Source organism: Podarcis vaucheri (assembly GCF_965113315.1).
Source record: "Podarcis vaucheri genome assembly, chromosome: 3".
In the NCBI taxonomy this organism is placed as follows: Eukaryota; Metazoa; Chordata; class Lepidosauria; order Squamata; family Lacertidae; genus Podarcis; species Podarcis vaucheri.
This window is the reverse complement of record NC_138761.1, coordinates 42,702,960-42,725,088: the sequence shown is the minus strand read 5'-3', so window position 1 is coordinate 42,725,088 and position 22,129 is coordinate 42,702,960. Positions and strand designations below refer to the sequence as shown.

Genomic DNA, 22,129 nt, shown 5'->3' with positions numbered 1-22,129 from the left:
AGCAAAGCCCCGCTCAAGAATGCGGGCCTGGCTTCCGATTGCGAAGCTTCCCAAACCAAGAGGCCAAGATCTCGGTTTCGGTGCGAGCGATGGGCGGCCTCCCTCCTTAACGGGGCGCCCCTCCGCCCGGGCAAACCGGGAGCGCGCGCTGCGGAGCGCCGGGGCGGAGGCGAGGCGGCGAGCACGCGCAGGCCGGGCCCGGCCGGCCTCTCTCCTCTCAGTCGCTGCGTCGTCGGCCATGGCGGCGGCGGCGGCCTCGCAACGGGACCCTGCTGGGGACTGGCAGGACTTCTCGGGCTTCCAGCCCCCGGCCGAGGAGAGCGGCTGCCCGGAGGCCCCGGCGGCGTGTCGGGAAGGCGGCTCTTGGGGCGGCGGCGGAGGAGGCAACGACCTGGCGGCCCAGTTGCCGCTCTGCTTCCAGGCGCCGCCGCCGCCGCCGAGCTGCGCCGAAGGGGAAGCGCGGGTCCCGCCGCGGCCTCTCAGCGACCAGAGCGCGCTGCACGAAGACGAGTGAGTGGCCGGGCCGGGGACCCTTCCGGGGGTGTGTGTGCGTGACGCCCCCCCCCCCGAGGCCGGTGTGGCCTTTTCGGGACGGGGTGCATAGTTTTGGGGGGGGGGCAAATATTAACGCCCTGGGGGAGCGTAGGGCCTGAGAGGCTTCTCCCGGCGAAGAGCTGGCGGTTGGGGATGAAGGGGCTGCTGGGAGCGCAGAATCGCCCCCTCGAGGAGGCGGGAGCGAGCTGCGCCGCCCTCTGCATTCCCCAGCACTGCGCGGTTCCCGAGGCCCTTGAGGAAGACGTCGGATTGCAACACTAGGGTTGCTTGGGCGGCGTTCGGCGAGCTCGGCCTTTTGCTTGTGAGGGGGGGGGGGTTCCTCGGAAGCTCAGAGCTGTTTCCTGTAGGTATCGTGCCAGCTTGCGCCTGCCAAGGGTTGGACTAGATGACCCGCGGGGGTCCCTTCCAACTCTGCCATTCTATGAAGCTTCATTAGTACGTCAGGACTCGGCCACGCGGGCAAGCTTTTTTCTAGTCCCCCAGAACCGGCTTAGAGCGGGGACTTCTCTGTCTGGTGAAAGGAGAATTATCTGTGCGCAGAAAACTGCCCTTTGATTTATTTAAGGAGAGGCCTTTTACAAAACCGTCCAGACGTGTTGGTTCTGCACCTTTACTCGCTGCATTCAATTGGGCTTATTCCTGGTTAAAAGATTGCAGCCTCAGGCATGGGAAGCTTCCATACACAGACATGATTTGTTGCTTCTAAACCATAATATTTGAGAACCAGCTTGTCAGTGTTCTTAAAACCTCTTGCTCACTAGAGGTTTCTCTTTAAAGTCTGTGGAACTTTGACTTCGTCCTTTTATGTTGTTTGCTTCTTAGCAAGCACAAGTTTGTCATCTGCTCTGATTTGTTCTCCAATACAGTTAATCCTCTCAGATTAGATTCTATGTTTATAAACATATATTCTCTGGGTTGCCCCAAAAGCAATAAGCCTTTGAGGAATATTCTTCAGAGCCCTGTGAACCCAGACAACACAGTCCAGTTACTAGAGACAAAAAACATGTCAGCTATTTGTGTTGCTGACTTGCTGGTGAGCTTCCCAGAGAAATATGATTTGACCACTGTTACAGAGAAGAGTACTGGACTAGATACAGTCTAACCGAGCAAGGCAATTGTTAGATTCTTGCCTCTGTGCATGCAAAGCTAATTGCTGCTGTTATTCACATATCCACAGTGAGGGGGGGGGAACTATTTGATCCCCTGCTAAATTTACCCGTTTGCCCTCTGACGAAGAAATACAGTGAAGATACCAGGTAGCCTGACATCTAGCTGGTTGATAGGGGATCAAATACTTATTTCACTCATTATAATGCACACCAATCTCTGACTTTTGTCTTCTGGGTTTCTGGGGGTTTTCCTGTTCTTCTTCTTCTGTCTCTCACAGCTACAATAAACCTACCATTAAAATTATGGACTGGCCATTTCTTCATCAGGAGGCAAACTGGCAAATTTAGCAGGGGATCAAATACTCCCCCCCCCCCAGTATGTTATTACCTTAAAAGTATTCACTCCATCCCAGCAAGGCAAATCCACATGCAGAAGCAAGTATACTTCCATGGACACATAGGCATTACAAATGTGCATCATGAAGGGGATTGCCTTCTGGGTCCCATTGAACTGGCTGGATATAGCTTTTTATTTACCTAAGGGCAGAGGGTAGGAATGAGTATTACCATCTGGGGCATAGCTTATTGCACACAAGGAAGGATGGATTAGGGCCATCCCATCTTAGTTGAGAGATTCATTTTTATTGTTATGTATGTAGTTCCAAAATGTTTGATTTTGGAACCACTGTGGGATTCACCTGGTTAATGCATTTTTAAAACTACAGTGTTGCTCAGTTTATTTGTCAGATTTAATATAGTAGTTGCTGTATAGCTTGAAGGCTAAAATATAATTTATTCCCCCCCCCCCCTCAGGATTTGGAATGCTCTGACAGATAATTATGGTAATGTAATGCCAGTTGACTGGAAGTCTTCACACACCAGAGCACTGCATTTGCCAACACTGAATCTTTCTGAAAAGGGAGTAAGTACACACCTGCAATACTTTCTGAACAGCTTTCTCTCGAATGCTTGATGCTGTGGCACATAACCACAATGTTGTTGCATCATTTGTCAAATGAAGGAACTTTCGACATAAAATTCTCAACATTCTGTTTCCATCTTGAGGCTACCTCTTAAAAAATATATCTGCCAAATTTCTATGATTAGAAATGAGAGTTGACGTATTTACCTCTTTGCCTTGGCCTTTTGACACTTGAGTTGTGTATTTTCAGCACCCACCCTATTTTTTGTGACTGTGGATGAACAGTGGGTAATAAATTAAAGTAATAATATTTAACATTCCTTTCACTCTTATAGTTGCAGTTGCGTGCAGACTTTTATGCAATGTTATGTAAGTTCTATTTAAGTTAGTGGCTGCCTGTTTATATTTGTTCATCGCTTTTCTGAAAAATCTTAAAGCGACTTACAACATATTAAAATACTGAACCGTGTATGTACCCATGCACATAAACCATACCTTATTTAGTGTATATCCAAATCAGAAAATGACTTCTTTGGTTACAGCTAAAAGCAATTTTGCCTCTAATTTTGGGCTAAAGTTCTGACCTAGTTGTTTTGTTTCCACTGCTTAGCAGTGCAATCCTATGCATGTTTACTGAAAAGTAAGTTCCATGGAGTTGTGGGGCTCTGAGGTCAGTGGGTTTAGGATTGCCTTTGGTTTAAAATGATTACATATTTCTTGGAAGGATTTAGGATCCAAAAACAATAGTTGGGATTTGGCACATAATGTTTTGATGCTTTTAATAACTTTCTTACTCTTCTTTTTGTTATTTAGGTTAATGACAACATGAACCTTGACTTATCAGATGATGAAGAGTTGAGAGAGCAACTAGACATGCATTCTATTATAGTTTCCTGCATCAATGAAGAACCGCTCTTCACAGCTGAGCAGGTAAAGAACGGAAAGCACCCATGCAGCTTTGATAACAGCACCTTGTTATTAAGCTTCTTATCTCTCTAATGGAAGAAATACTAAATACACTTGGAGACAAACTATAGGAATGCAGGAATGTAACCCAAAGTCCAGCCTTTGCTATCATATTGTAATTTTGTTTGGATTTACAGGTATGCTTCCTTCTCATAAAAAGACACAAATGAAATATCAGGAGAAGGTTTGCCTCATATGACAATATCTTCTATTGAAGGAAAATGCTTAGAAAGTTATCGTTAAGTTTTAAAAATCAGCCCTGAATGTTACATTGTGTCTTTGATTTTCCATAACTCTGTGTTTGTGTGTTTACTTTGAAAGGTGATTGAAGAAATAGAGGAAATGATGCAGGAATCTCCAGATCCAGATGATGAAGAAACACCAACCCAGTCAGACCGCCTGTCCTTACTGTCCCAGGAAATTCAAACGCTTAAGAGATCTAGTACAAACCACAATTATGAAGAACGTAAGGAATCCTTCTGCTGTATTTTGCATTTGATTTCCTCTTCTTACAAACTGTTCAATGTTTGAAAGAGCATTTCACTTCTATACACACAGTTAGGCATGATTTTCATTAGATGCCTTGATTGGATGATTTGTCTGAAGAGGTCAGAACAGTAAGTCATATGAAGCCCAAGGAGTTGTTTCTGATCTGTCAAAATAAAACATTTTCCAGAACACTTTCCTGCATTTTGCCAGGATTCTTTTTGCTTTTTTTGGAACTTGCCTGATTATGGAATAGTTTGCAATGAGCTGGGATTCTTCTGAAGACCTTTATGCTCCAGTGTACTGCAATGTCATCTTCACATAACAAGGTTTTGTCTGTAAAGGCTAATGCCTGCATGGCACTGATCTCCATCTGGATATAATAAATATTGTAAGAAAACTTTTAAAAGCAAATACCGGTTTGTGGAACATACAGAAGTTTGCCTCATATACCCAAAAGTGATATCCCCCCCCCCAAGTATTTTCCAGTATAGAATGATGAACACCTGATTTACCATGTTTCAATTTATGATGTTTGCCTATCATTCTCTTGGTAGTTTTGCTGTAATGTTGTCCACAGATAAGGCCAAGTGGAAGTGGAAGCAGACTATATTCGGTGATACAGTTCTCTGGAGAAATGCAGTCTTGAGGAATTTTAGTTATCCAGGATAACTAAACGTTTTTCTGCCCCATCCTGATAGGAGGCTTTCTCCTCCTATAAGCAGCTGTTGAGTAGGACAGATGTACACATTGTCCTTAAAACTGGTGACACCTCTTGAAAATAGCATTTCAATTCTTCTGGTCAATAGTCAGGGATGATGCAAGTAGTCCAACAACACTTGGAAGGTGATATGCACCATCACATGTGAAGTGAGCTGCAGTTGCAGAACAGTGTTTCATCATAAGTTCATAGATTTGGCAGCTGTTGCTCTTTGGGTGCATTTGTTATGAACAAAGTATTGGATTTATGGTGCTTTTGATATGTATGCATTATTATACGCAACCTAATTTTTTGTTCTGTTTGGAAAACAGGTGTGAAAAATCTATCTGCGACAGAATTAAATGATCTGTTAGAAGAGATTGAGACAGCCATCAAGGACTACTCTGAGGAGCTAGTACAGCAGTTGGCACGACGAGATGAGCTGGAATTTGAGAAGGAAGTAAAGAACAGCTTCATCTCTGTCCTTATTGAAGTACAAAACAAACAAAGAGAACAGAAGGAAATGGCAAAGAAGAAAAAGAAACTGAAAAATGGCAGTCCTCAGAATGGCAAGCAAGAGAGGAGTCATATGCCTGGAACAGTAAGAACACTGTCCTTTGTGTCTGTAGATATAAACCAAATTAGAATTTTAACTCTAGTTGATCACTTTCTTTCTTTCTATCTACGTCTTACTTCTTAAAGTATATACAGCTCCTGTCTTTCTGGTTGCCATTATTGGGGAATCTCATAGCTTCTGATTAGCAACTATGACTTCATTATACATTTACAGTGGGCTCTATTCAACATAGTGCTAATCCTTGCAATAGTACAATTTAGTCAAATACTTTGAGAAGTTGTACTCCTTATGGACAAACACTGCACTTACTGTGTTTTAGGGAATGCGTACTGTACATGCTTTGTTTTACTTGCTTGAGCAACTTGTAAGGAGTAAAGAGGAATGATACTGCCCTGGAAATTCAGAAAATGATGGAAACCTTTCAGTCTAAAATCTAGAAATCTGAAGTACAAGGGTCTTGGTAGTAATTTTTCATTAGAGTGATTACAGAAATGGAATAGAAGTGAAGTTGTGCATAAGGATGCAGAACTGTTGGACAGATTTCAGTAACTGTCATTGCAATAGCATACATACCCTTTGTCATACAAAGTTTTCCACATGCCCCATCTCCTTTCATTAGCATTCTTTTTTCTCAATTCTTTATGTCTTCTATGTCCTGCTCAAGCCTCTGCCTCCTCCAGTTGCTCAGGGATCACACGTTATTTTGCCAGTGTTGTCATCAGCATGTAGAGGCCCCTCAAAACCCTTTTCCAGGTACACTACGACTTAAAGATGCGGGAGTACTTACCACATACAGCGCATCCTCTTAATGTCAGGGACTTTGGGGGACCAGAAAGATCCTGCCACAGATTTTCGTAAGATCTGTGCTTAGTAGGATTGTGCTATAGTGTCAAGTAAGCTTTGCCTCAAGGCATTATACCTTCATTAAAAAAAATTTAAAAGCTAGGGAGTAAGTGCTTAATGAAAGATATTTATGAAGGACTTCATGTATAAATAATAGTGCCATAAAAAGGATAGAGCATTTTTAATAGTAAATGCATAAATAACAGCATTAATAGGCTCTGCATTGGCCAGGAGATTGGTTAGTCATAAGCTTTGTTAATTTTAGGAGTAATAGGAACATGTACCATAAGTGACTGTCATTTTAAAGGTCAGTCTGCTCCAGAGAGAAGTATACAGATGCTCAAACATCATGTGCTAGAGCATCAAGGAGTTTCTAGTTGAACCCTAGTGATGCGTCCGAGGCACAGTCTTTTTCGCTACCTTTGTTCACATGTATCATGTGTACCATTTATGTGTGATGCAATCTGCATGTCTTTTTACTTGAGTACAGTATCCAGGTTCAAAAAGTGGCCCTAATCGCAAGTGGTACAAAGGATGAGAGAGGTTCTGGCATTGCGCAGGGCCTTGTGGCCTGCTTATCTTTGAGAGGGGCTTGAAGAGATGCAGGAGGACAGCCGGGAGCTGCCCCTAAATGCTCCTCTCCCTTTTGCAACCTCTTTATATGCTCTTTGTAGGAAAAAGGTTTGTTGGTATGCAACTCCTCTTTCTGCTCCCCTCCTCAGCCAAGGCAAGAGTAGTTTTGAGAGGGGTGCTCTTTGCATTAGCAGGATTTCCAGCTGCAGTCTCTGCAAAAGATGCTGGAACTAAAAATGCTGTACGAGATGGAGAACATCTGGTATACAAAACAATTGGGTTTGGAACGGGGGGGGGGGACTTTTTCAGCCTGAGGGCCACATTCCATTAGAGGGTGGAGCTGGAGGTGAAACTATTAATATAAATGTTATATTTGTATAGAAAGGTAGTTTTTAATCACATTTGCATACCCCTCCCTATCCTCCATTAGGACAAGCAGGAGGTATTATCAGTGCTCAAGTGCACATTTCAGCCAGGCAAAAAACACATGGGGTGCAAAGCAGGGCCAATGAGTGGTGTGGCCTAGGGAAAGTGCCAGGTGCCAAACAGAGAGACCTGGAGGACTGCGTTTGGCCCCCAAGCCTGAGATTCCCCACCTGTGGGTCGTAAAATAGAAACTAAGCTGATGTGTTAACCAAAATCAATGGTCCTTGTGCACCTGCACATTTTTGGGATACGTGAGAATAACGCCTTACAGTCAAAGCAGATGGTTGGTTTTATTCATGTTGTAATCTTTAATTACTTTTTTGTGTCAGTGGGGAGATCAGAACAGAGAAAGGTAGAATACATACCTGTGACTGCCACTGTCATCAAACCATGTTAGGGGATACACATGCAGACCTTACCCAGTACCAATCTCCCCATGTACATTCACATGTGCTATACACACAGCATCCTTTTAAATGCAAAGGATCCAGTCAAGAAGGTGACTTACCAGTGGGACTTGTTTTTATGTGTGACATACCCTTTGGAACAACTAAGTATAAGGTTTTTTATATCTTAGGTTTTAGGTGTTCTTCTTTATTCTACATGTTGCATATTAATTTAATGGTTGGTGTGAATAAAGTAAAAGACTAGCTACTATAGCAAGGGTGAGGAACTGGATCCAGCCAGAGGGTCGGATCCAGAAGTAGTGAACCCTCCACAGGTTAGTTTGACAGGTGGGCAAACATCAGGCGTCTGAAGCTTTAGGCTGTGGCTTGCAAACAAGTCTGTTTTATGACATTTAGCATCTCACATAATTCATGTAGAAAACACTTTGGTATCAGGCCTGTGTTTATAAAATTGTACTGATGGTCCTATTTCTAAATTCTATAGTTTTCTTTTGCTAAAGAACTAAATGTTGAAAAAGTAAGTTTTTCTCCGCTTAAACTGCAGTTGCATTTATTCATTCCTAACAGCTTGTCTCTGTCATTTACCTTGCTTGCATCTTTAGTAAATCCTAACTAATAGCTTTTAAATTTTTCTGTTCTCCCTTCCCTTTTCCCTCCTGCCATGTTCTTGCTCCCTATAGCGGTTCAGCATGGAAGGGATCTCAAATGTTATTCAGAATGGCTTCCGTCAAACGTTTGGAAACTCGGGTGGAGAAAAACAGGTGCTGGGCTATCCTCTGACGCTTTGTTTTTTTCCTTGTGCTATCCTTTCTGTCTTTATATAAATCAAGGCCTTAAAAAGCTGGCAGCGGTAGCATTTTCAGACTACAAGTGATCACCGGAGGGGGAGGGGATATTAGCATGCTTACTCGTGTCTTCTCTGCCTTCAAGGCTATGATTTGTTTGCAAAGGTTTTCTTTCCTCGGTAGTTAAAGAGCAGACAAGCCTTGATATGCACAGAAAAATTGCAGCAAATGAACAATTTCCCTCTAGGGTTCATTTAACCTCTGAAAATAAAATATAGGCATCAGCATAATACATACTTGGAATGAACTGCATGCATAAGAAATCAGCAGTAGAAGGTCATGTCAGCTTAAATACTTCAGCACAAGAAGAAAGAAATGCACGAAAATAGTATATGGTAAATAAGTCTAGCAACTTCCAATATGTTTAAAGCCTCTTTATTGTGGATTCTAAAACATCACATGTTTCCTTGGACATTTTTTTATTTCATTTTAAGCAAATATATGTGTAATCCACAATCCAAAGGGATATTAAATGCCATAAATACTTTTTTTCTCCAAACAATTTATTATAATTATAATTATTATTATTATTATTATTATTACTTATTTATTTATATCCCAATGTCAGATTGCTAGACTGTATTATAGTATTGAAAAGGTATGTCTATTCAACCTTACAATAATGAGGGTGGACTAGATGACCCTAGGGGTACCTTCTAACTCTACAGTTATGTAGTTCTATTGAAGAAGTGTGTATATAGAGTAGTGATCAGAAACTGTCGCTGTATAGTATTGACACAAATGACTAGGTGTGTATGTGATTTTGGCTGGCTTTTATGATCAGGCGTATTTGTTTTAGATCAGACCCACAGCTAGTGCTGCTATGCAAATTTTCATGAGGATCAAATTGCTTAAAAGACAAGACACACATTTTTTTTTTACTAAACACACTCTCATTTTAAAAATCTCAGATAGAGCATGTACTTCTATATTTGTACAGGCTTTAAATAAAGGTAGAAAAAACAATTCTGAGACAGATGGTATAAGACAAGGTAACTTCCTATGTATGCATTTCATAGTCTGTGGTTATCTTTTTAACAATATTAAAATCATTGGACAGCTTCTCTTTGCAGTTAGCACCACTTGTCACTACTCACGCCAAAGTTTATGCTAATAGGATTTGGAGAGGTTAAAATCTAATTTTGACCAGCCCTCATCTTGGAGAGTCCTGAAGAGAGGCTGGGAACATTAGGGTTGAGAACTCTTTAAATCCCGGGTCCCTAAAGAATATGGAAGGTAGAAGAGCAGTGATAAAAACAAGGTTGAAGGTTCAATCCCTGGATGGGACAGCTGCATAGAATCATAGAGCTGGAAGGGAAGCTGAGGATCATCTAGTCCAACCCCTGCAATGTCTGAGCACACAGCTGTCCCTTGCAGGGATCGAACCCACAACCTTGTTATCCACCACACTTTAATCAACTGAGCTGGATGGCCCTCAGAGGCCCTTCCAACTATAATTCTATTGGGTCAGCCTGGATAGCTCAGTTGGTTAGAGTGGTTTGCAATCTAAGTCCAGAAGGCGGCCATGGAGCTAAAATGAATGAGCTGGGGTCTTTTGGACTGCTGTGTATGTTGTCAGTGTCCCCAGTGGAGCCCATTCCAAGCAGTCCCTGCCAGTGCTTCCATGGTAGTCCTTTTACTAGACGAATACAATCCGTTTGCACACTGAGCTCCTGCAGATGCCTAGATCTCTGTTCAACTTGGTGCTTGCAAATTAAGCCCTTCTGTTGAAATAAATGCCCAACTTATTGGCAGAGAACTCTGTGGCTGCAAAAGCCCATGTACTACTTATCAGTCTCTGAACTGGAGCAAAGTTTGTATCAACTTTTGGTGTGGGCAGAGTTTTGAAAGGAGGGGCTGTGTGACATTTGCTGAGCACGGTTTGGGGTCTCCAATATTGTTTGCTGTCAGAACCTTCAACATTGTTTTAGAAGCTCATCATAAGGTATGTGTACTATGTACATTAATTTGACACCACTTCTGTAGTTTGCAAAATAGGCATTTTACTAGTTTGATAGCTCTATCCCAACTACAGAGATGCTAACATGCATATTTCTTTTTCTGGAATTTTAAAATGCATAATGCTTCTTTTCATACTAAGGTATTCTGCCTCAGGCAGCAGCTTCTCAGTCATTTAGCCTGCAGTCCTGAACACACTTACAGGGGAATAAGTGGTTGAACATAACAGGACTTTCATATAGCTCAGTCAGTAGAGCATGAGACTCTTAATCTCAGAGTTATGGGTTTGAGCCCCACATTGGGCAAAAGAGTCCTGCATTGCAGGGGGTTGGGCTAGATGACCCTCGTGCTGTGATTCTGTGAATAAACTTGTATAGGGTTATGCTATTTATTCTTACCATGGGGGGGATACTCTGCGTATGTTGCCATAGGTTAACAAGTCAATTGGTTTCAATGGTTGAAAGAGTTTTAAAATGTTATTTGCATGGGTACAGCTCTGCATTTGCCTTGTGACCTATTGGCAAGGAGGGCTTCTTTATTTCAGAAATCCCCAAGAGTTCAGTTTTGGGTTTGAGATCTACAAAAAAAACCCCAATGAATGCCAAATTTGAAATTATGGAGCCAAAAAATATTGCCAGTAAAAGCTTCAAAAGAAACACGTTCAGTTTTCTGAAATCTGTATATTTATTCAAACCAATTTGAACTAAATTCAGATGTGGATAATGTAAGCCCATGTATTGGGAACAACCGTGTTTAAAGTTGAAATACATAATTGGAAAGACTTGAGTAGTGGGCAGGTGTCTGCCATAAAATATTACTACTACTGCTACTATTTTCCATTACAATTATTACTACTACACACTTCTGTGTGGCAATAATAAAACATGCCACCAAAGGAAAAATGCTGAAGAACTAGAGACAGAATGCTGATTTAAAGCACCTTGCTTCTTCAGCAGCACAAAGCAGCTGCAGTGGAAAAGAATATTTAGCTTCAGAGATGCCTTTCCAAGCAAAATGGGGTATGTCCACAAAGTGAAAGCAAATAAGGGTTGTTCAGTACAGTTGGGCAGCTCAGCTCCCTGGACTGTTACATTGCCACTGCCACTGAGTAAGCCTGCATGCAAGTGCATAGGGGAAGCTAGTACACAACCTTTCCTAGCAGCAGCTGGGGGAGCTGGGCCTGCCAGAATGCGATTTCACTCATCCAAATATATTTGGGTGTGTTCCTTGGTCCAGATGCTGGTCAGTTGGTTACACTGACTCATTTCACAATTCATGCAGCAAGTCATTCCATGGAGTCACCTCCCAACACTCACACGCACACACTTACATATGTATATCCATGATGAAAAAATTGAGCAGACAATTCCTGAACAAATATAGTAACTATTCTTTATTATTGGCATTTAAATGATCTGTGGGTTTACATTTGGTTATCCAGGTTATCAAATGCAAAAATAAAATGTTGTGTGTACTATCCCGTTATAACTTCCTTACAGTACAGAAAATCTCTAAAAGGAAGAGTTTGGCTAACTACAATGTGTCGTATCCAACAGTGTCCCATTGGCATAAGGAATCCGTCAGAAGAATGAAAGAGCGAAACAATTTTCAGCATTTTGTCTGCATCAAATCTGCTTTGCGGAATCACCAGAAATGGTTTCTGTCCTCATTCTGCAAACAGATTCTTTCCATCAGTAAAGGAATGGACACCCTTGGATACTACCTTGTAAACAGTATTCTGGAATTTAAGATCAATTTTGACACACTGTATTAACACACATCATTTTGTTGCTTTCTAGAATATATTTGAATTGGCTTCAGTGTGTTTAGATAGAATTTAACAGATCTGGTTGGTACATAATGAGATATATTTATCGTATGACTGTAAACTGGAAGTTGTGCCCAGAATCACTGATGCTATTTAGTAATCCTTGCATTCATTTGGCAGTACCTGACAACAGTTATTCCTTATGAGAAGAAAAGTGGACCTCCATCAGTTGAAGATCTCCAAACATTAACAAAAAGTAAGTATATAACAGTGACTACTTTCAAAAGTCAAATTCTAGATTATTTTCTCAGGTGTCCGGAAGAGTCAGTGGTGTTGCACATCTCCCAGTGTATCATTGGAGGAAAATTGCATTAGAAGGCCAAGCAAGCATTTTATGTTCTAAACTCAGAAATAACTAAAAAATGCTTGGAGTTGATCAGCGGCCATATGCTTGTTCATGTTATCCAGAGAGGCCATTAACTGCCCCACGGCAGAGAGATCAAATGAAGTCTTAAAAGGTTGTACCCTTCCTACATCTTTTGGTGAAATCAGTGTTATTCCCCAGCTCAGATATGCATTAATATTCTGAAGCTGGTAGAACTAACTTCTACTGTTTATCTTTAATCAGCCAGGAAGTTCAGGTACATAATACGATTAGCCAAATTTCTTCAGGTTCGCTGTCTGCATCCAAGGTAGCAGTAACTTCCAAGCAAATAGTTGTCCAATTCTCCTGAAACATTTCTTTTCCAGATTGTTTTTCCGTATCAAGTACTTGGCAAGAGTCACAGCCATATTAATGAAGAACTATCCCTTTCTCCATTCATAAACATTTCAGAGGAAGCACTGTCTAAAGAGTTAACGGTATTGTTTTCCACTGACTAGCTGCAACTTGATTCTTGACTCAGTAACAGACTTCCTGACTCTCCCTGCTAGCACTGTGTGACAGGCCTCAAAACATTTATTTTGAGCACTAGACTCTCAGCTGTTGATATACAAATATTTCAGAACAAAACAGTAAATGTGCTACAATCAAGTATAATTCTACATATTTACTCTTAAATATTAAGGAGGTTGGGGTGTGTTCTTCATAAAAGTTGCCCATTATTTGACTCCTCTGTCTAGTGAACTTTTAATTACCGTATTTTTCGCTCTATAAGACGCACCAGACCACAAGATGCACCTATTTTTGGAGGAGGAAAACAAGAAAAAAAATATTATGAATCTCAGAAGCCAGAACAGCAAGAGGGATCGCTGTGCAGTGAAAGCAGCAATCCCTCTTGCTGTTCCGGCTTCTGGGATAGCTGCGCAGCCTGCATTCGCTCCATAAGACGCACACACATTTCCCCTTACTTTTTAGGAGGGAAAAAGTGAGTCTTATAGAGCAAAAAATACGGTATATAATGATTGGTTTAAAAAAAAGAAATCAGAGAGGCTGGCTGATGCCAACACTTGAGTTGTAAACTTCCCACAAGAGAAATTTTTGTTCCCTGTACATTTTTGTATACAATTTAAGAAAGCCACCTTTTTAGAAATTCATTAGCGGCAATTTGCATTATCAAAGAATCGGTGTCCCTATTTGTAAATAGTCCACATACTGTAAACAGCAGGCTTTTTGCCATTATTGGACAGTCTGAATACAGTGGTACCTCTGGTTACGTACTTAATTTATTCCGGATGTCCGTTCTTAACCTGAAACTGTTCTTAACCTGAAGCACCACTTTGGCTAACAGGGCCTCCCGCTGCTGCCGCACCATGCCGCCACCGCGCGATTTCTGTTCTCATCCTGAAGCAAAGTTATTAACCCGAGGTACTATTTCTGAGTCTGTAACCTGAAGTGTATGTAACCCGAAGTACCACTGTAGATTGTATAGAATGCTTTAACAGAGTAACTGTGCTTAAATTCAGAATGCTATATTATGTTTAAAGTTTTGGAATTCATTCAAAAACACTTTCAAAGGTTTATGTCTTAACCAAGTTTTTTTTTTTATCTTCCAAATTCTTAAACACATTTTTGCATTCATCACACCACACAAATGCTTCTGACTCTTCGAGCAGCTTCCCAATTGCAGCTTGCCTTCTTGGAAATTGGAGGCACTTGCCTACCCAAGTTCTTACTGCATTTGCAGTGGGTTCAGTGTTCCATAGGCATGAATTAAAACCCTGTAGGCATGAATGCCTTTTACATTCCAAGAGTTCTTTCTTAAAAAGTAAGTGGTGGTTTGAGCAACCAAAGCGGATAATGGCTACTTTTGTAGAAGGATCTTAGGAACCATCTTTTTAGCACCACATATAAATCCTTCTTATTCTTTTATGAAGGCACTAAAGGATTAATTACAGGTATTAATCTGTTTGTTTGTTTTTCAAGTGAAGCTTCTAGAAACTGACAAAAGGTTGTGTTTGATCTCAACACATTGAATTTTATATTTTAGTAAAGCGAAAACGTGTCCCATGTCCATAAAGTTCCATTTAGATAGCTTTTCTTCTAGGGTAGATTCTCATCTCTCCCTCTCCAGCAGAAAATCCAGATATGGCATTGAACATTGATTCACATATATTGATTCAAAAGGGAAATAGTAAAATTATCCTTGCCACTTGGCAGGTTGGTACAAGTGGCCAGTTTACCAAATTACCAGCATCTGTTGGTTTCTAGGCCTGTTGTGGGAAGGGGTTGCTTTGAATGCACTTAAGAAATAATTATTTGGGTGCCTTGAGGACAAAGCAGCCATGAAGTGAGCTATCTACCACTTGCTGACCATGGAGTGCAACGCTAAAGACTCTAGCTTCCAATATTGCAGCTGGGCACCCCTGCCCTTGTAGCATGAGAACTTGGGGGACATTTGTGGGGTGCCCAGGCAAGTAGTGCTATCATGGAAAATGAACCCTATTATTACAGATTAATAGAACAGTCCACTTTGTTGGGGAGACATACATTTGATTAAAGATATGGTTGTTTAATATTCTTATCCATGGTTGACTTGGATGAAAGTAGGGGGGCGAAATAATGTGCACAATAACCTTCAATACAGTTGCTCTAATGAGGGGTTTCTAAACAGTTGTCAGTGCACTTCTTTTAGGTAGTCGACGACATGCCTGTAAAAATACAGTTAAAATCACCTTATCTAGCACAGTGCATTACAACAGGCAGAAAAATCATTAAATGGTCTGCCAAGACCCTCGGCAATTTTCCAGTAGTTTGTGTGAAAAGGGTTTGGGAAGAACTGCTCTAAATGCCATGTTTATATTGACTAAGTTGATGCTTCTTCCACTGATCATCTTCTCCACATTTTACAGTTCTTCATGCCATGAAAGAAGACAGTGAGAAAGTGCCAAGCTTATTAACAGACTACATTTTGAAGGGTGAGCTAGTCTTGCATCTTTTTTAAAAAAAATATATGTTAATTTTGAGAGTATGAAATATTTCTACATTTCAAGGCTTTTATCCATTCAGGCTTTTGGCCAATAATTTTATAAAGCCATTTCACTACTAGTTTTAACTGCGGTCTGCAGTATGTTACAGTGTTTTTAAAACATGTTTTATGTAATATAATTATTGTGAGCTGCCCTGGGGTCCCTTTGGAGAGGAAGGGTGTGAGTTATGAATTTGAAATAGTAAATAAATCAAAACATTCTGCTGGCTTCACGAATGGAGTAGGTGAAGACACATAGATGGGGAGAGCTCTGGGATGTGGAGATTAAACATTGGGTGCAGAGACTTAAAAGTCATTTGTCTGTGCTTTGGATATGGTTCAAAGGGCAACGCTTCCTCACACCAGTATTTTATAGGGGTTGTAAACAACTTGCCACATGGAAAAGCTGCTCTCATGAAATATGCCAGCACTAAAAGCTATGTTGCTCATGTCTTAATGAGACCCATGCAATGTTTGAGGTTCTAGAGAATTATTACATATTCCTCATTAACTGTTTACCTGGTATTCTTATAGAAGCTGTGAGAAAAGCAGTGTTCTGTTCTACCTGTGCAGTGTTTCAAAGGGGTATTTTAAACTCTCCACCTTGTGTGTGTTTAATTTGTGTGATGGTATTAATTTGTGTGTGGGGCTGGCCACCAAGCACATAAAGCGGCAATCACACAAGTTAAATGTGTGCAAGTTATGAGTCGACTGTAAAGAAATCTTTCCATAGTATGAGGATTTTTTAGAAAAGGATTTCAAAGGTTAGGGTGATAACTTGCAGCTGAATAAAAAACAACAATCCATTAAGTTGGTTTTTAGAAAATCCATTTTGTCTTTATCATTTTACTTGTCGAAAAACAGCAAGTACAGTGGTGCCTCGCAAGACGAAATTAATTCGTTCCGCGAGTTTTGTCGTCTTGCAGTTTTTTTCGTCTTGCGAAGCACGGTGTCGGAAAAGTTTTGGAAAAGCTTCAAAAATCACCAAAGTCTTCAAAAACCTCAAAAAAGGCTACCACACCGCGTGCTATGAGTTGCTCCTCGAAGTCAAGTCGCAGCTGTATTAATGGTGTTAAGAAAAAGGAAACAAACTTGCAAGACGTTTCCGTCTTACGAAGCAAGCCCATAGGGAAAATCGTCTTGCGAAGCAGCTCAAAAAACCCTTTTGTCTTGCGAGGCATTCGTCTTGCGAGGTACCACTGTACAACAATGTAATGCTGTTCACATACCTGGTGCAATACTGCTGCAAAATACTTTTGTGTCAGTTCAATGTAGCAGTAAGAGTATAGGATTTGTATTTGTGCCTGTTGGAATTCAAGGTGTGAGTGCTAGAAATTAGGTTTATTCTAGGCTTTGGAAAATTCATTGGGCACTGCAGATATGCAAATAGCATAAATAGGATAGGGGATAAAAAATATAAAATGTTAAAAAATATCTCCTCATACACTTTTTAGAAACAATTATCATATTTCTTTTACTTGTGATTTTCTACTTGGAGTGGCATATCAGTACAAATATGTCTAACAAACCAAACAATACTCTAACCAAATATATTTCTTTCAAACCAGCAATGTCCCACATTAGTAAGGCACAAAATATAACCTAAAGACCTATATAAAAACAGTTCTCATATCTAGTAGTAACTCCTGTTGCAGGCATCTGAAATGAAACTTTTTATACCTTCTTAAACCAATTGCCCATGCAGTCTGGTGCTGCCAATAAAGCAGAATTTTGAAGAGAGAAACTTTTCACCCGATGCAATGCTTAAGGCTAATCAAATGGAATACAAAAAATACTTTTAACCCCTTGCTGGCGTAAAGGTTCCTGAACCTAAATAAGTAGGCAGTGGAATGAAAACCAATGGCAAAAAGCAGCAGCAGAGGAACAGCAAAGAAAATTGCTTAAAGCTCTGGCATGCAACAGGGTTGGGAAGGGAAAGGGTTACACCCCTCTTCTCCCATGTCAAGCTTTGTGTAAAATGTGTTGAACATTTGCAAGAGGGAGAAATTGTTCACCTTCCTGGTTGAGTATCTTTTGCAGATTCGACCAAGAATCTCATTAGGTTGACTTAAGGGTGGAAAAGAACTTGACACACGAGAACGTTCGTGCGCTATCAAAGAGAATATATATATATTTGGTGTGGTTTGGAGCTTTGGGGTTTTGTTTCCAACCTTTTGAATTAAAATGGGATTTTAACACTACTTTTATAGTTTATTACCTGCAGGGTAAAGATTTTCTTAATAAAAAACTGTTTTCAGATTAGCACAAAATGTTCATGATACTAAAGAAATATGTACTTTTTCCTCTTTTGATAACCTTAAACCTTACTTCTTCATTTGCTTTTGTGTTGTGCTAGCATTGGTTTGAAAGCTGGATTGCTCTGAGGTTTGTGTCTTTTAGCTCTGAAGCAGGAATGAGGAATATGTAAAGGACATGTCTTGACTCCCACTGTAATCTGTCAGTGGAGAGAGTACACTTGGCATCTGAGTTGTTCTTTCATTGTTGCTGCATGGAGTATCTCAGAGATCTGCTAGATATCCAGTACAATTACTTAAAAAAAAAAAAATATTCTGTGTCACCTAAGACATGACCTTCTATTTAACTCATTTCTGTAAGTAATTAGTTGATGGTAGTGTGTGTTCCTTTATGGATTTGTTTTGTTTGTGTGATGGGGAATGAGGTCCATATTCATTATGCATAGCAATTGCTTCCTGTGAATTTGGTAACGCTTTTAGAATAGAGATCTCAACATTCTAGTTTTATTAGCTCATATCTGACACTGTTTTGGGATGAGCCAATCCAAAAATACCTATATGCATATCTTTATTCTTTTCCAGTTTTGTGCCCTACATGAAGAGAGCTGTGTTTGGTGAAAGGCAGCCAGGCTAATTCCTGTGACAAAGGTTGTTCAAAGCCTTTCAGTTTGGCCCTGTGCTCTCATGTATTTACTATTTTCATTGCCTGCTTGGACTTTTGAATCCTGGAGTGAGTCCTCCAGAGTATGTAGAATTCATCCATTATTATTTTTCACTCGTGTGATGTATTTGAGCAGAGAACAAATGCTGTACAGTTTTATCCACATGCATTGTTTTGGCTTTTTAAACAGTATTTTTTACAAACACATGGCATGTAATTATCCTCCACAACAATCTGAGTCTGTGGAAGAACAAGAAACCTTAGTGTAAATAAAAACCTATTACATTAAACAGAACTTTAATAATAACTGCAATAGGTTATTGCATTAAATGTGTAAAATGGCTCAAAAGCTGAACCTGCACTGCAAAATTTGACTGAAGTTCTTCATTGGAGACTCTAGAATAGTGATATGGGAACTAGCACTGAACTTTTTTTTATGTAAGAGTTAAAAAGTATTGTTGTGTTTAGTGTTACTGTTTACCGATTCTCATCAATTTTTCAGCACTCTACAGAAGTAAAAAGAGGTAGGGTATCATTTTTCCATTACTGGTTGGCTCGCTTAATGAGATTACAATTCACCAGGAAGTTATTCTCCACAATTCCCATGGAAATGAATGGGATATGTGAAAGACCACAGTCAGCCTTGCATGGGAAATCTTCCTGATTGATTTGTTTCAAATTATTGTCCCATTAATATTGTGCTCAGTATTTTAATTATTTAAATGAATGTAGTTGAATATGGATATCTTGCTGCTATTGTGCTTTTTAGTCCACATGTTAAATGTTTGGTCATAGTATAACATTTTATATGCTGCAGTATATTAATGAACATTTTTAAAAAGACACTGTTGTCCTGTTGTTATTTGATTTTATTTATGTATCGCAGCACAATGTCTGCCCACTGCACTTCTCTTGCTTACGGTGCATAACATACTAACTCCTCTCAAAGGTGGGACTTAGGCAATAACAACAAAATAAAAGTCTCACCAAGTTTTCAAGTGTCTCAGCAGCTACAAACGATCCTTAAAACTGCAGACAGGAAAGAGCAATAGCTTAAAAGATGAATGTGCTAAAAAACTGGCTGTAAAAAAGCATTCACTTCAGGATTGTGCAACTTGCTGCAGCCTTCCGTTTCCTGAAATGTCAAGAATGTGACCCAATACACAAGTTATCTGCTGGTGTCTCTAATACTAGAACAGAAAGTTACCCTATTCCTAGGAACACCTATGCAGGTTCAATCTTTCCTCCTTTATCAAACGTAGCCACATCACAGCAGCTCTGGTTAGAAGTAAAGTAAGAAATATAGTCTGAGGGTAGGCAGAAGGAAATTCTTTTTATCAAGGGTATCCTGTCTTTATGGACTTCTCCTAATCTCAGATTCATTTTGCAGCTGAGGTGATTTCACGTTATCTCTGTCTGAGCAGGAAGTTATGACTTTTCCTCTGGGATGCTAATCTCACCACAGGATATGTCTCTTTGCCACCTCCAGATCAAATTGCCTCCATGCACAGGATATTTCATGACAGCCGGAAATAGCAGCTAGTTGAGAGGGTAGCAGCTTGCGTGCTTAGCAACAGTGTTTGTGACGGATTTTAACCTGTGCTTTCCAAGATCTACTGACTTTCAGTTTATTTATAGATGTGGTATACCTGGGCACAAACCATCTGGTAAGTTTTCATATACCCCCCTGAAGTAATGAAAATTAATTCAGGGTTCATTTCCCACCCCCCTCCTCAGTGTGGCTCCATTGTGTACGGTGATTTTGGTGCAGAAAATAATAATACTGAAGCCCTGTCCATTGCATATTAAGCATATCTACGGTATGACATGTTACAGAGGCCAATGGCTGCTTGCCAGCAAAGCTGGTTTGGAAAGCGACTAACTGATTACTAGATGTAGAGTGTTGCATTGTTTTCTAAAAAGTCAAATCACTAGGTCAAGGACCATAAAACAATAATGACACAGTATTAACAGAGGAAACAATGAACAATGGGCTGTTTAAAGCAATTAAACCAGTAGAACAAAAATAGACATGGATTGATATAATTGTCATTATAATTAGCACTAGTAGGGATTTATTAAAGGTAAAGGTAAAGGTACCCCTGCCCGAACGGGCCAGTCTTGACAGACTCTGGGGTTTGTGCGCCCATCTCACATCTATTGGCCGGGGGCCAGCGCTGTCCGGAGACACTTCCGGGTCACGTGGCCAGCGTGACAACGCTGCTCTGGCGAGCCAGAGCCGCACACGGAACGCCGTTTACCTTCCCGCTGGTAAGCGGTACCTATTTATCTACTTGCCCCCGGGGGTGCTTTCGAACTGCTAGGTTGGCAGGCGCTGGGACCGAGCAGCGGGAGCGCACCCCGCCGCGGGGATTCGAACCGCCGACCTTTCGATCGGCAAGCCCTAGGCGCTGAGGCTTTAGCCCACAGCGCCACCCGCGTCCCTAGGGATTTATTACCCCTTGCTAAATTATCTTGCTAAATTTGTGTATGCTTTTAAGGTTTTGCTTAGTATCTGAGAAAATCATAGATGCAGCTTCTTATAAATCCCAAAAAAGTTTGTCCCTTTTCACCTAAAAGATGGAGGTGACTTTGCTTAAGGTTGCAAATTCACATAGTATGAGGTACCTGTATCTGCAATTAGAGACTTCTCTTTTTCTCATCACTATTTTGTATACAGAATTTTTGCTGCTAATCTTATATTAATTGGTGGTGTCTGTCCTGTATTTTGATCGTTGTGTTGTACTTGCACAATGTGTCTCATCCTGATTTTGGCCCGTTTCCTCACCCCTGCCCCTGTAACCCCCCCCCCCATTCCATGCCATTCAGGAGATTCTCCCAACCCTCTGGAGATGGCTTGAGGGGAGAATGCAAAGAAGGGGGGGTGAAAGCCCCCTTCAGATTATTCTTCTGCTTGTTATTTTCAGGATCCAGCCCATTGATTTCCTTTGAAGCTCCATTTAAAAAGGTCATAGTCAGGTATCCTTCCTGTTTCTTGCATAGTATAGAAATGCAGGCAACAAACATCTAACTTTATGGCACTTACTGTGGCAGTTTTAAAAGAGGAATTGGCCATATTATCTGTGAGGGGCTGTTTAAATCAAATAAATCCTGTCATTGCAGAGGACTGGTGATCTTTAAGGTGTCTTCTAGTTGTACTATTCTACATTTAGGTCAATACCACATGTTTACACGTCTGAATGGAAGACTTTGAGATGTCAAACTCACTGACTCTAAATCCAATCCTAGAAGTTAAAACTAAAAAAGAAATTTAAAATCCTTTTTTTGTATGTCTAAATGCTTAACAATGCCTGACCTTTTTAAAAAAACAACCTTCCATTCCCATGGGGCCAGATCAAATATAAATTAACACTATTGACTTTTCAGCTTTAGAGCTTAAACCTCTATGGCAGAGGCCCAATATTTTAAAAATGGTGAATAGGTATTGATTTGAGGGAGATTATATCACAGATCTCATTAAAAAGCTGCATGCAGTAATGGGGCTGAATGAAATTTCAAATTGTATTCTTTTCCCCTGTATTAGAGATAAGGGTATTTCCTCTTTGCCCTTCCATTTTGAGGTAAAACATCTGTGTCACTAACTTCTACAGGAAGGCTGTGGTGTCACTATTTTCTTTGTGTGTTCCTGCGCAAAGTCACCTCTTCCTCC

The 22,129-nt window shown here is 40.6% G+C and overlaps 1 protein-coding gene across 3 annotated transcripts; it reads left to right on the top strand.

The window, feature by feature from the left end:
• The first annotated feature begins 4 nt into the window (after positions 1-4).
• On the top strand, positions 5-19,302 carry FEZ2 (fasciculation and elongation protein zeta 2). Of its 3 annotated transcripts, XM_082215084.1 has the most exons (10): positions 5-510; positions 2,478-2,586; positions 3,400-3,516; positions 3,874-4,018; positions 5,071-5,339; positions 8,245-8,325; positions 12,317-12,392; positions 15,428-15,493; positions 17,900-17,928; positions 18,381-19,302. In XM_082215084.1, exons 1-9 carry the CDS (start codon positions 20-22, stop codon positions 17,908-17,910), a joined length of 1,365 nt encoding a protein of 454 aa, XP_082071210.1. In that variant the 5' UTR covers positions 5-19; the 3' UTR covers positions 17,911-17,928; positions 18,381-19,302. The 3 variants fall into 3 exon arrangements, with proteins under 3 accessions (XP_082071210.1, XP_082071209.1, XP_082071211.1); XM_082215083.1 differs by lacking the exon at positions 17,900-17,928; XM_082215085.1 differs by lacking the exons at positions 8,245-8,325; positions 17,900-17,928.
• The last annotated feature ends 2,827 nt before the right edge of the window (positions 19,303-22,129 follow it).

Coding starts and splice junctions, on each gene's coding strand:
- FEZ2 (XM_082215083.1), top strand. CDS start 20: ATGCGGGCCTGGCTTCCGATTGCGAAGCTTCCCAAACCAAGAGGCCAA. Junction 511..2,477: donor AGCGCGCTGCACGAAGACGA/GTGAGTGGCCGG, acceptor CCCCCCCCTCAG/GATTTGGAATGCTCTGACAG. Junction 12,393..15,427: donor TCTCCAAACATTAACAAAAA/GTAAGTATATAA, acceptor CACATTTTACAG/TTCTTCATGCCATGAAAGAA.